Here is a 13,265-nt window from a genome sequence, read left to right as displayed (position 1 = left end):
ATAATGATATGATTCTAATAGCTAATACCAACATGTAACACCCAGTATGGTGTTTTTTAAGTCGAAAAAATTCCACATTGAAAAGAGGAGAGTAAATGAAACAGTATAATCACATGGTAAACAATAAACTTTATTGTGTTATAAACAAAACATGTCAGCGGATCCAGGATCATATAACAGTGCGAAACGAATTTGATAATAAACAGCATATTTCTTTAAGTGAAGCTTGTTTCAGCAAATCAAAAGGTAGCTTACTAGATACGAATATATAGTTGTACATGTTACTGATGTATATGTATTTATGCCTATACTAGGTTATCCTATCGCTATCAACACTGTTTGACTAGTAATTGTCAATGTTAAATATCACATCTAAATGCAAACTTTAAGCCATGTTTACATTGACATTGTTTTCATGCAGAATCGATAAGTTGATGACTTTATCTTTGTGATGTTTATAAAATGTTGTTCATTATACAGGATATTGTAAAATTGTCCATTTCATTTTCAATTTGAATCGTGTCTTGGAAGGATGAGACATTACTTTTGAGTTATATGCTGTATTATATGGCAATAAAGTAGGTTCATGAAAAAAACCAACTCATGGACCTAACACTATAAGACTCTTTTATATGTGGATATGAAGGATAGGTATATTCTACCCGAGGGTCACAAAATGTAGTAAAACCCGAGGCTTGCCGAGGGTTTTGCAACATTTTGTGATCCCTCGGACTACGTCCTCGGTCGATAATTTTACTTTGGCCAATAAAAACATACATCGACCTCATCAAAATGCTATAATTGTATAATATTACACACACAGTATAACAACAACGGTATCATAAATACGTGGCCTTAGAGGTAGGGATAATGTAAACAGTATCTGTACAGTTGGTTGTCGAATCGTTTCTCTGTGACACTACACCATGTGTCAGGCTATCAGAAACACTCTCCGTCGTTTGATCAATTGTCACTTCAATATCAGTGTCACAGGATGCCTTTAGCTGTAGCTCTGGAGTAAAGTGTTTCCACACACGATGGAACATAGGTTCCGCTATCACAACGAGACCGGCAATAGATACAAACATTCCAATGATGCGGAAGGATAAATTCCAGGTCCCTGTCACATCCTTTAACCAACCTGAAGAGTGGAACATTGAATTTTAAAATCCAGATTTATTTCAAATCGAATATACTCGAATTGATGTGTGAATAAAAACGAAGAATTACTTATTCTGGCCTTAAGTCAGACTAAGTTCGAAATGAGAACCATGAACAATTCATTACCATCGAAACTGTATGTTGGGTTTAACATACATACAAAACGAGATCTAAACTCTATAAAATTGCAGAATTCTTTATTTCAAATGATAGTGTCTCAGGTTTGAAACGGGTGGTAAAGGATATAAAGAATATTCTAATCTAGAAAATATACTTGAAGATATACTTTGAAGTGACAATGGTACTAATTCACGGAACTAATTCATGGTACTAATTCATGTACCACGTTAGACCGGATTACGTGTGTACGGTACTATCACCCCCAGTGGTGATGGAACGTAGCTCTTTGTTACATTCCCGGTGAAATGACGTTAGTAGGGAATATCATATGTGAACGTCACTCCATCACCTATAGAAACATAATTCCCGCACAAACCGTATCACGTGGTACGTACATTTTCAATGAATCCCATAGGTCCTACCTGCTAATGGCTGACTGAGAACCATGCCGAAAGCCATAAAGAGAGACAGGAGCCCCATGGCCCTTGTCAGTTTATCGAGGTTGACGCTCTCTAACATGGCGACAGCCATTAGGCTCCAGAAGGCTCCTGGGAACGTGCCAACCACCACAGCATACACGAGCTAAAAATAGTACAAAGGAGAAAGTAAAGTAACTTCATGCTTTTAAACAATTGTGTTTTTTACATGAAATCAATTTATTTTTATTGATTTGTTCTTCTTTTTAATTAAAAGTGTATAACCTTATTCTTATTTCCACTTTTTTACTTATATGGTTTATGAATACACTGTTTTTATTCTACATATGGCATGAGAAGAACTTTTACAAATAGGTTTCCTGTCTATTTATTAGTATTTTATTTTCCAAAACTATTAAGCCCTTCAATCAAAATTAGTGATGTTTTGATTTCAAGTCATGATAGGATATTCTTGCATTGTTGAAAACAGGAATCACTAGTGCTCTTCTGTATTTTTATTCTGTATGTAAAATACTAAAGCGAACAACCCCTTATGTTTTATTTGAACTTTAAAAAAAAATAGAAAAAAATCTCGAAGACGAGACTTTACAAAAAATAAATCTACTCTCTGTAAACAAGTCTTATTGGTTTGTGAAATTTCTACGGGAATATGAGGTGTTATGGGGTAACAGAAGGAAATTAAATGTATTTGTTGGTCCGAAGCATCTTAAACCAAGTCAAAGATTTAGGTAAGTGAAAAGGTACAGTTATAAAGCATTTTCCTTTCACCATCACATTCACTACAAAATACGTATCATCCCCCTTCTAATTACATTCTAGTCCACCAACTTACCATTATCTCGTAGGAGTCCCACAATGGCAGCAAAATCGCTGCGATGCCACTGATAATTGCTGAAAATATCAATATGTTTTTGACACTCAACAATTTCAAATCAGCGAACCAGCCAAAGAATGGCCGTGCGAGTACCTCTGTGGCACCGATAATTGACATGGCAACTGCTACCTCGTCCTTCTGGTATCCAACCTCCATAATGTATGATGGGAAGGCGGTAAAATTACCGCCATATCCTAAAATGTTCAAACTAAACGCCAAAACATACATCGTAAACTTTGGAATCCGGAATAATGTGAAATCGAACATAGAGAAACATGAACGTCGGTCATTTTCTATTTCATTTCTTCCCCGCATGTTATTGTCATTTCGCGTGTCCTGGTTTGCCTGATCGTTCGGATTTGTTCGTAAGGTACTGTTGTTTCCCTGATCGTTCGGATTTCCTCGTAAAGTACTGTTGTTTGCATGATCGTTCGGATTTCCTCGTAAGGTATTGTTGTTTGCCTGATCGTTCGGATTTCCTCGTAAGGTACTGTTTTTTGAATTCAGCACATGATTTATTGAAGTGTCGTCTTGATGAGCTTTAGGTGCATACGTTATCGTTCGAATTCCGTTGCTGTTAGGAATAGTTTGTTCCGGACTTTTTGTTATTTCGTCATAATCATTGTGTGTTTCTGTGGTATACGTCAACGATGACTTATTCAATGCTTTTACTTTGTTCTGATTTTCGCAACAGCAGTTATCGTCCTTCAATTGTTCACATCTCTTGTTCATGAGTTGAGCAGGTTCCCGTAACAGCAAGGCCACAAATGGCACATACATCAGAACACCACTTACAATAATAAGGGACGTCCTAAGCCCAAAACTATCTAGGATGATCCTATAGAAATAAGGATATACAACACTTCCCAGTCCAGCGCCAGCCAGAACTACGCCGAGCGCCATCGCTCGTCTCTTCTCAAAGTAGAAACTTATGATGGTCGTACTTGGTGCAAATACAAACCCGCAACCGCTACCTGGAAATCAAAATCAGATACATTAGGTAATGAGCAATCGGGTTTGGCTTTATTAGATTAACGTAATTTTAACAGCCAGGGTCATGTAAGGACGTGCCAGGTTTGCTGGTGAAGCAAAGCCGGAGTACCCGGAGAAAAACCACCGACCAGCGGTCAGTACCTGGCAACTTCCCTAGGTGGGTTTCGAACTCGCGACCCAGAGGTGAAGGGCTAGTGGTTATATGTCGAGACATCTTAACCACTCGGCCATCGCGGCCGCCTAATGAGCAATCAATTATAAAGAACTGTACCGTGATCCATTTTATTACTGCTGTAAACTGACTTTCTTTTGTGGCTACTAAATTTCGTGATTTCCATTTCAAAGAAAATTATGAAACATCCATCAACATTTTCGGATTTCAGAGTTATGTAACAAATTACAATGCAATGATATTGTTATATAACTCTGAAAATTCTGTGCATGACTTTTCGATGACTAGTACCGTGTGTACTCTGTCACTTTAATCAAATGGGTAAAATGTACGAGAAGTCTTTGAAACGAACGTCGGAGATCGATTTTCAATGTCGATTTCGGCACTGCTGAGTATACAACACCATGCTATAGCATTGTAATGGGCCGAGATGACTTGCCCCACTACTCTTTGCCTAATACCTGTTGAACTAGTCATCGAAACGTCACCAATTAAAATGGTCACTGGTTGTGTAACCATATCATTACATAAACAGGCTTTCCAGCTTGAAAAAATGTTTAAAAGTATTTTAATAGAGAAATAATATTAATTTGTGGGGATAAACTATCTTGAATTAGCTTGGATCGCAAATAAGATAAGGATGGCATTTTGTAAAATCTTACGACTGATCCACATTTCAGACGCCAGATGAGATAAATAACTTGTCTTGGTCAGAAATGTGTACCCGTCAATCATTATCACTTTCCGGAAAGACTGAAGAAGCGACAATAACACTTAAACATTCTGAGAAAAACTGTGAGCATTATAATATAACACATAAAAACTTAATTTCTTCTGAAGTAATAAAACGAAAAGAAATATTATGATATAAGTATACATCACGAGCACTCATGATTACTTACCGGCTATAACGCCAATGGTTAGATACATCCATTCCATTCTAGGGACAAAAGCGCTTAGGAAATGTCCCAGAGAAGTCAGGAACCCACCAACAATGATCACCTTTCTGAAAGTGAATCGCTCTGCCAATCTGTTAGACACTGGACCTTTGTGAGAATACATCAGAAACATGATATATCACATGCACATGGCGCTATTGTCAATTTAGATATGCGATGAAATTTTGATTCATAAACAATTGTCTCTAAGTTTTCTGTACGTCTTGTGGATCTCCTGCAGTTTATTAATGATTCTCATTTTGTATGGAGTAGTTTCTCTTATTTGGCCTAGGTATAAGGTGGATGTTGGCAATCACACAATGGGACTATTAGACGATACTATTTCCGTGATCCGCTTTTTCCAGAGGATTATGATTTCTTTGCAATTCTTTACCTTTGTGTTACTTTGTTAACTGTGTTATAGGTAACAAACAATGATGTTATGTAGAAATCCGCTCATAATTGTAACGGGACGATTATTTGTCTGTAAAATTCCAGACAGCGAACACATGAAGTGTTGCTGAAAGTGAGACAGCTTACCAACAAGGAGGAAGACAACAGCAAGGTAATTAATATAGAACTTACCGAGTCCAAAGAAGAGGAACATCATCACACTCCCTATCCAGGCCGTACTTCCTGCCCCAGTATCGAACTCAAGGATCAATTCTGTGTAAAGGATCCCGAAGGCTTTAGCCATTCCTGACATAACAACGTAGATACTGGAGCAAGCTGAACAAAAAAGAAATGGTCTTTTACTTTATGTAATGTAGTCTCTTTATCATATTACTTATATATAACGTAACAGGTTAAAACGCTGTACTTTGTAAGGCTTGAAACAAAAAGAAAATTTGTCTGGATATTATACACAGCAAAATCACCAACATAGACCTGAAAAAGCAGCCAAAATTGAGGTCAATTCACATGAGGAAACCTTCATCAAAGCGACAAGGGACAGTTGACAACTTAATTGTATGTAAAATCAGATCAGTTTGCCGACTATTAATATCATATTGAACTACATCTTCAGCATATAGATATAGGATAGTTTGAGCTGCTTTATTCATTATTCTAGAAGTTGTTCCAGAATTGATTTCGGACTAAACGAACGATTTGGATCGATTACGAAAATATTTTTAGTAAAATGCCGTAATACATCATATTGTAGGCACAAAAATTTACATGTATTTCATATATTAAGGAATAATATAGAGGTGATTCTTCTAACTGACATTTCAAATTCTTTCTAATCGTCAGGTTAAGGCGTGGGCTATACATGTTATAGCTACACGAGTTATCCACATTCGGCAGACACACGTAACACGTGTAGGTTTACAAGGAGCTTTTGATCGAAGCGAAAACATCACCCAGACAATGTACGATAACTATTGCTATAAATACTCTTCCATTTAATCCAGGAATTTGACATTAACCTAACCTCAAGCGGAAGTTGAACGACACATCTTCCAGCGGCCTTATATGACATTGTGTTTGGGGTCAAGGAAGCAGCAAACGGAAAATTGCACGCCGATGATATGTAAGTATATGCTATGTAAGTACATAAAACCTGAAAACCATGCAGCGTTGTTATTTGAAAACTTTATGCTGTGAATAAAACTCAATTTAATAATTTTATAAATATGTAGATGGCAATTTGAATAATTGAATTTTTTGACATTATTTACTCTAATACTATTAACAGTGCTGTCATTGTGGACCAAATAAAATAAAGCTTAACGATGTAGAGTAAAACACGGTTATAACGAACCTCAGGCGACCATCATAATTACTTCGTTATAAGCTAAGTTCGTTATATACATATTGCAGATATCCTACACGACCTTGACGGGGAATGTAAATTGTTACGTTATAGCCATGAATTTATGTGTGTTCTATTACGTGATGAATGTATTTGATCTATCATCACTAAGGGTTATATAGCAGAAGCTGCTTACTTGCCTCACTTTAGATAGAGTAGCTATTTTTATCTAGAGCTAGAAATTAATTAATTTGGTTTTATTTTCTTATCTTCCAAAGATCAATTTTGAATTATCTATGGTTTTATAGAGAGCCGTTATGTTATTTCCATTATTTTACATATCGATGGGAAAATTCTAATATGAGCCGAATATGTTGATAGTTAATATACATGTACCTAGATATCAGGTTGTAGCAGTCATAAGTTGTCATTATATTTGATAACACAGCTGTTGTCAAGATGTCTACTTAGTTGACAAGGTCACTGTCACAATTAATGCTTAATTTATGGGGTTTTTATCATTTTATAAATATAAAGCCATCAATGTGTATCACGAAAGGTGATAAAAACATATCTAGACAGACTTTCCGGGATCTCCTCCACTTTACACAGAGTTGTCATAGCAACAACACAAAATAAGAACATGGACGTTCCACGATAAAAATGAAATGTTCAAATTATTACCGCCATTTGACCAGTTACGCTAGACCAGTCATAACAAGAACACACTTCCGTACCCTTACTTATTGTTGCGTTTTTATAACAAATGTTTTCCTATTCTAACACCTATTCATATAGTTATAGGGTTTGTATAGTTCTGCTCTACGTATGTAAAACTATTTTCTCGAATCAGATTTGTATAGTTCTGCTGTACGTGTGTTAAACCATTTTCGTGATGCAGATTTGTATAATTCTGCTGTACGTGTGTTAAACCATTTTCGTGATGCAGATTTGTATAATTCTGCTGTACGTGTGTTAAACCATTTTCATGATGCAGATTTGTATAATTCTGCTGTACGTGTGTTAAACCATTTTCGTGATTCAGATTTGTATAGTTCTGCTGTACACGTGTTAAACCATTTTCATGATGCAGATTTGTATAGTTCTGCTGTACGTGTGTTAAACCATTTTCATGATGCAGATTTGTATAATTCTGCTGTACGTGTGTTAAATCATTTTCATGATGCAGATTTGTATAGTTCTGCTGTACACGTGTCAAACCATTTTCATGATGCAGATTTGTATAATTCTGCTGTACGTGTGTTAAATCATTTTCATGATGCAGATTTGTATAGTTCTGCTGTACATGTGTTAAACCATTTTCATGATGCAGATTTGTATAATTCTGCTGTACATGTGTTAAATCATTTTCATGATGCAGATTTGTATAGTTCTGCTGTACATGTGTTAAACCATTTTCCCTCTGCTTAATTTTCGCGGTTGTTAATGCTCCACAAAATACGTGAAATTGAATCGCACATAAAAAAAAGTTTACATCAATTCTTTTTGTTTATTACTTTTCGCGATTTCCTCTTTATTCGTATTATTTTTCAAATGAAATATATTATATTAGTTTTTGAACCTCCTTTATACTCTTGACTCAACTTAAACATGTACAAATATGTAAGATGTTCGGAGAGGCCTTAATACGCATATTAATACAACAAAGGACATTTTATAATTTTTTCTACAAAACATATGTTTCGTGTTCAGTTCATGTGAAATAAAATACACTTTTTGCTCTCAAACTGCATTCTTGAGTATTGTGAATGCAAATTGACATATTAACAATGGACATATAAAATAGATTATTCTGTATAAATAAAATATGTATATAATAGAATATGCAACTCAAAGAAAAATTAGTGAAATATTTAAATAATTTAAGACATTCATTTTATCTTGGTCTATGTAATATAACGAATTTAATGATTCGTCTTAAATTATATCAATTTTATTACAATAATATAAAAATAAAATTGAAATAATAACATTAAAATGATAACAATAAGTTTGCTTACCAAATAAAATCACCCACGCGTATCCAGCGTCCATGGTAACTGGGTTCTGTACCACAGTCATTGCTAGTAGTGGTCACTGGTCAATAACGCGTCATATATCTACGAAAAACAAAGACAGTTTGTACTGAGATAATTTTCTCTTCAAGTGATTATATTTTGATTATCAAAATCAAATTAAATAATTTGACCTACCAGGTCTATATCATATAAGTGTTCGTGTTTATTGTACGATATAAAATATACAATTTTCACTAAATCTTTAGCAAACCCATGGTCAAAACTGGGCTGTAACGTTTAATAAGAACAAATATATGATAACCAATATGCATTCAAACAGCAGTAATTGAATACAGTAAGTGTTTTAAATAATAAAAATACATACGAAACAAAGCTATCTGCTCCGAGATCAGAGCAGACGGTCCCAGACAGAGCGATGTCCAATGTCACTGGTAATGCCTGCGTGCACTGGTATTTATATGCCTTAACGTGTCATCATGTTCTAAAAATAGACGTAGGGTTCATACTTCTTACGGTGTAAATCTTTTAGTCCAAAAAGGTTCGCGGTTAGATAAAGAGAAGCTTAAAGGGATAAGTATCAGTATTAGGGAAGACGGTGATGTAACATGTGAAATGAAACAGGATTGATGAAAAAGATATAGAAAAATAAAGGATACATATTAAGTAAATAATCAATCAAATGAAAATAATGGAACTTTTTGTTGTTCTGATAATAAAAAAAAAAAATTTTTTGATGGTTTTGCTTTCAAAATGAATTAAAGAAAATACATTATGGTTTTCTTCCTACATTCGTTCATGCTCCGTTTCTGGTTATTTGATTTATAGGTTATATTAGAGTAAATGTACGAAAATGTGAAAGGGTAATATTTTATTGGAATTTTGCAAAGAAAGTCGTCCGTTTTTTATTGTAAGAAGAGAAAAACCAGTTATTGTTTTAAGTACTTATTACAATCCTATCGGTCAATATATAATTCAAATTTGATTTAAATCAACAGAAAAGAAATCTGATGAAAAAACAGTGAATTCTGAATTCCCCAGGGTTTTTTTGGGGTTTTTTTTGTGTGTGTAATTTACAGTGTACCTTTTTCAGCCTTTAGCCCCATTATTCATAGACATGAATCCAGATCCGGTTAAGTTTTGATATACAAGTATCGTTACATTGCTTGCTATATTCTTGTTACTTGGAGATACGACAAAGTAGTTCCTGATGTGTTGATGACTACAGCTGTGATTTCCAAAGTGTTTGGGTGAAATGTGAGCATGGCAGTCATTAATCACAAGTGTTCTGTCTTTCGTGTGGTTTTCGTTTCAAACAAATATAATTTAACTTAATTTTTACAATTCAGAAATGTTATTGACCTGTCAGTTGTGACATTTTCAAGGTGAGATAACCCTTGATAAGATATCGTAACGGAAACATCTCTTTTACGATATGATATCAAATGCTTCTCAGAGACCCGGATTTTCATTCCGGACATGCTTATCTAACACCATGATTTGTTTACATTATTGTTACTGTGCGGATATCGAGAAATAATATTGAATCATTTGTTTCAGAGAAACAAATATTTATATAAATCACGTACATCCGGTAACATGTGTGATCCTGCACGTGTTTTTGAGAGACATGTCCGTAACACAAGCATTGTTTACAATAATTATAATGGCATAGTTCCTTGGATTGACGCCATAATCTCTAAAACAAGTTTTGACTAATTCATGAAAGCTGCAAACTATTTGAATGATATGCAACTATTATCTAAGAACTTCACAATATAATTGTAAATATCACATATAAAATAAAGACATTATTCATAACATCAATTGTAAACCTGAAGTAGCTTAGAGCGAAAACGTTCCTCGCCCGTAACATTTGTGTATGAAAGTATCAGGTATGTTACAAATCATCACCAGGCGTATTTACCGCGAACATAACAACAAACCGCAAAATAAAACACTCGCCAATATATTCACGTTTACAGTATCAGTATACTTAAAGATGCTCCACCGCTGACAAATGGTAATTTTAGTCTATCAAGAACAAGAGCAGACGATTTAGTATTTTTCTTCACTAATAAAAGTTCCCTTAATTTACACCATTACCACCATGGAAAAGAATTAGCTTCTAATTTTACTTCAAGATAAAAATATTAAAAATAATTAATTGCATCCCGAAAAAAATTCGTGGCACTATGTCCTATTTGTAATGCAGTACTGATTGCGCATGCACCGAAAGCAAAATAAATAATTTTGAATTATTTTTTTGTGTTAATTAGACATATATATACACGATTTAACACCATTTATGCTCTGTCGGCGGTGGAGAATCTTTAATTACATGTACCTTACTTTTCATCATAACAGCATTGTGCCAAATGTTTCCTTATCATTTTAGTGAAATTCAATACCGATGCTTCTTATGCTAGGTTTACATTATGATGACGTTTCAGGTCACCGTTAACATACAGATTGACCTTGAGACAACGTGAGACAACGCGGGAGGACGTGACAGACAAACGCGAGCGGCCATGACTACCGTGCCAGATGTTTCAATTGTGAAAAAAAAATTGCCACGACAGAGTGTAAAGATATATTAGAACGCAACAAAACGTTACAGTAAGTAAATGACCGTCACGGAAATTGGACACGGTCAAGTTTTGCGCACATTGACATGGTTTTGTCATTTGTCAAGCTTTGATACGGTTTTTACGGCAAGTTGTATATGACGGCGTGTAATGTTTGCAATCCCGACACACTGCAGTGGCGTAGGAAGGGGCAAAGATCCTCAAGATTGTCTATCCCCCCACCATCTCTCGAGCCTGATTTTTAACATTTTGTGTGTGTATTTTTTATTATTTATTAAAGGTTTGTTATGTGCTTGAACGTTTTAGGAAATGTGCCTCGCAGCGGAAAATTTTCTAAAGTACGAAAAATGTGCAAAAGGACTCTTCTTCGCATTATATGAAAAATGAAGAAGCAATACCTTGGCCCGGCACCATAAAACTTTTCTACATATTGGACATATTTGAATCTATAAATAGAAATAACCATGATTGAACTGAGTCGTTATTCAACTTTTACCAAACATATTACAAAAAGCAGATTTGATGAGAACCATTACAGAAAATTTTTATTGTTGTAGAAAAATTTGACATCATCAGTTTTGGAATCTGGAATTAGTGACGCTTTTACTGTGGTGAAAGAACAGTAAATTGTATCTTATATCTCGATGTCTGGGTAATTCTTTTTTAATACCCCATTGCACAGGTCTAGAGCTACGCTTATATAGTTTGGAAGAGCATTATCAACTTCGTTGGGGAAATGATTACCTGTGATGCTGCGTCCTTTGTGGCTGCTAGATATCAATGCATCAAAAAAGTAGATATATAATATATTTTAGATTTTATTTCTTGTAACACATTTTGCAGGTTACTTAAAATAGTTTTATGAAAACTTCGGCAATAACTATTGTTTCATTTCCGAGTGTTTTTTGTTCTTTTCTCCTTTATTATCTGGGCACACACCTGCTCCAAAGCAGACATCAATCCTTAAAGCCTTGACGGACCGATTTGTAAATCAAATTGCATTATTACTTAAATGATAATAACTTTATACTTAATCAATGAAATTTCTGTGAAATAGATATTCACCTTATTTTTGTGGTTTGTAGCATCACTACCGACATATGTATGTCCCACGTGATCACGTGCGGTCACGGATGTGGTGTTGTGTGTACACATGTGATAGAACAAAAGTAACGATATCCGGAGCTTGTCACTATTTTCATCACGTTGCAGGATATTTATATATAAATAAATTTTTCATAACGCTTTCGGATATTCCTTTTCTAGTATTTTATGGTCATCTTTCACTTGAGTTAATGTGAAGAAAGGAATATCTTTGGTATTTTCCACGCAATTCATCTACGGTTTTTTTTTTTTTTTTTTTTTTTTTTTGGAGTGGGGGGTGGGGGGGCTGCAGAGGGGAGAGGGCGTGGGTTAAGCGATGTCAATTATTTCTAGAGGTCATGTATGAAATGTTAATTTTCTGATGTACACATGTACCTAAGCAATTAACGTCTGGCAATGATGTCTAACAAAAAAAACTTGCTGTTTATTTCATATTGTTTCGGACGATAACAGAGGAGCTGTAAAAGCATTATATGCTGTTATTAATAATGACATAAAATTAGCATCGTATTAGGCAATTATTGGCAGGTTTTTATTATGCGGATTTGTTTGCCTGTCATATTTGACATAAAGCATTCATTAAATGAGTCTTTCTGTTGATCATTTGTAAACAATATATTTTATTAAATGAAATAACTTCTCAGAAACAGGAAAAAGCCTACATTCATGAAACTAATACTTATATCAAAAGAATCCTTGTTTCAAATTGGTGAGTAATTGTGGAATTATGTACATCTACCTGAAACTTTAATCTGTTCACACATTCGTTGATATAAGTTTATAGACCAACATATACTGTTTAATTATATATTATGAACTTTGAATCTTAATAAATATTCTTCAATATATATCTTTTTTTTTGTAATTTTTTATTTTTTCAAATTTTGTAACACATTTGACATGACAAACGAGGACACTTTCATTGTTCACATACACACAGAGAGACGAAAATAAAAACAGAAAAGAAAAACAATCTTCAATATATATCTATAACATTATAATATACAGTTTAACAAAATATTTACAGATCAAGTTATTCCTTTCCAAGCTGTCTTGACAACTTTTACTAATTGATGAAGTATTTAT

The 13,265-nt window shown here is 34.4% G+C and overlaps 1 protein-coding gene across 2 annotated transcripts; it reads right to left on the bottom strand.

Moving 5' to 3' along the window:
* Positions 1-112: 112 nt before the first annotated feature.
* Positions 113-9,162, bottom strand: LOC138314843 (monocarboxylate transporter 5-like). Of its 2 annotated transcripts, none has more exons than XM_069255425.1 (7): positions 8,855-9,147; positions 8,473-8,571; positions 5,281-5,424; positions 4,660-4,803; positions 2,551-3,566; positions 1,704-1,863; positions 113-1,141 (listed from the first exon to the last, which is right to left on the bottom strand). In XM_069255425.1, exons 2-7 carry the CDS (start codon positions 8,531-8,533, stop codon positions 840-842), a joined length of 1,827 nt encoding a protein of 608 aa, XP_069111526.1. In that variant the 5' UTR covers positions 8,534-8,571; positions 8,855-9,147; the 3' UTR covers positions 113-839. The 2 variants fall into 2 exon arrangements, with proteins under 2 accessions (XP_069111526.1, XP_069111527.1); XM_069255426.1 differs by having other exon boundaries at positions 1,012-1,141; positions 1,677-1,863; positions 8,855-9,162.
* Between the last annotated feature and the right edge of the window lie 4,103 nt (positions 9,163-13,265).

This window comes from Argopecten irradians, chromosome 2 (genome assembly GCF_041381155.1).
Source record: "Argopecten irradians isolate NY chromosome 2, Ai_NY, whole genome shotgun sequence".
Taxonomy (NCBI): Eukaryota; Metazoa; Mollusca; class Bivalvia; order Pectinida; family Pectinidae; genus Argopecten; species Argopecten irradians.
This window is presented reverse-complemented; position numbering and strand designations above follow the sequence as displayed.

Bases quoted from the DNA above. Each gene is read 5' to 3' on its own strand.
- LOC138314843 (XM_069255425.1), bottom strand. From the start codon at position 8,533: ATGACTGTGGTACAGAACCCAGTTACCATGGACGCTGGATACGCGTGG. The intron at 4,804-5,280 runs GTAAGTTCTATA...ATTCTCACAAAG, and splicing joins GTTCCTCTTCTTTGGACTCG to GTCCAGTGTCTAACAGATTG. The intron at 1,864-2,550 runs GTAAGTTGGTGG...TACTATTTTTAG, and splicing joins GGGACTCCTACGAGATAATG to CTCGTGTATGCTGTGGTGGT.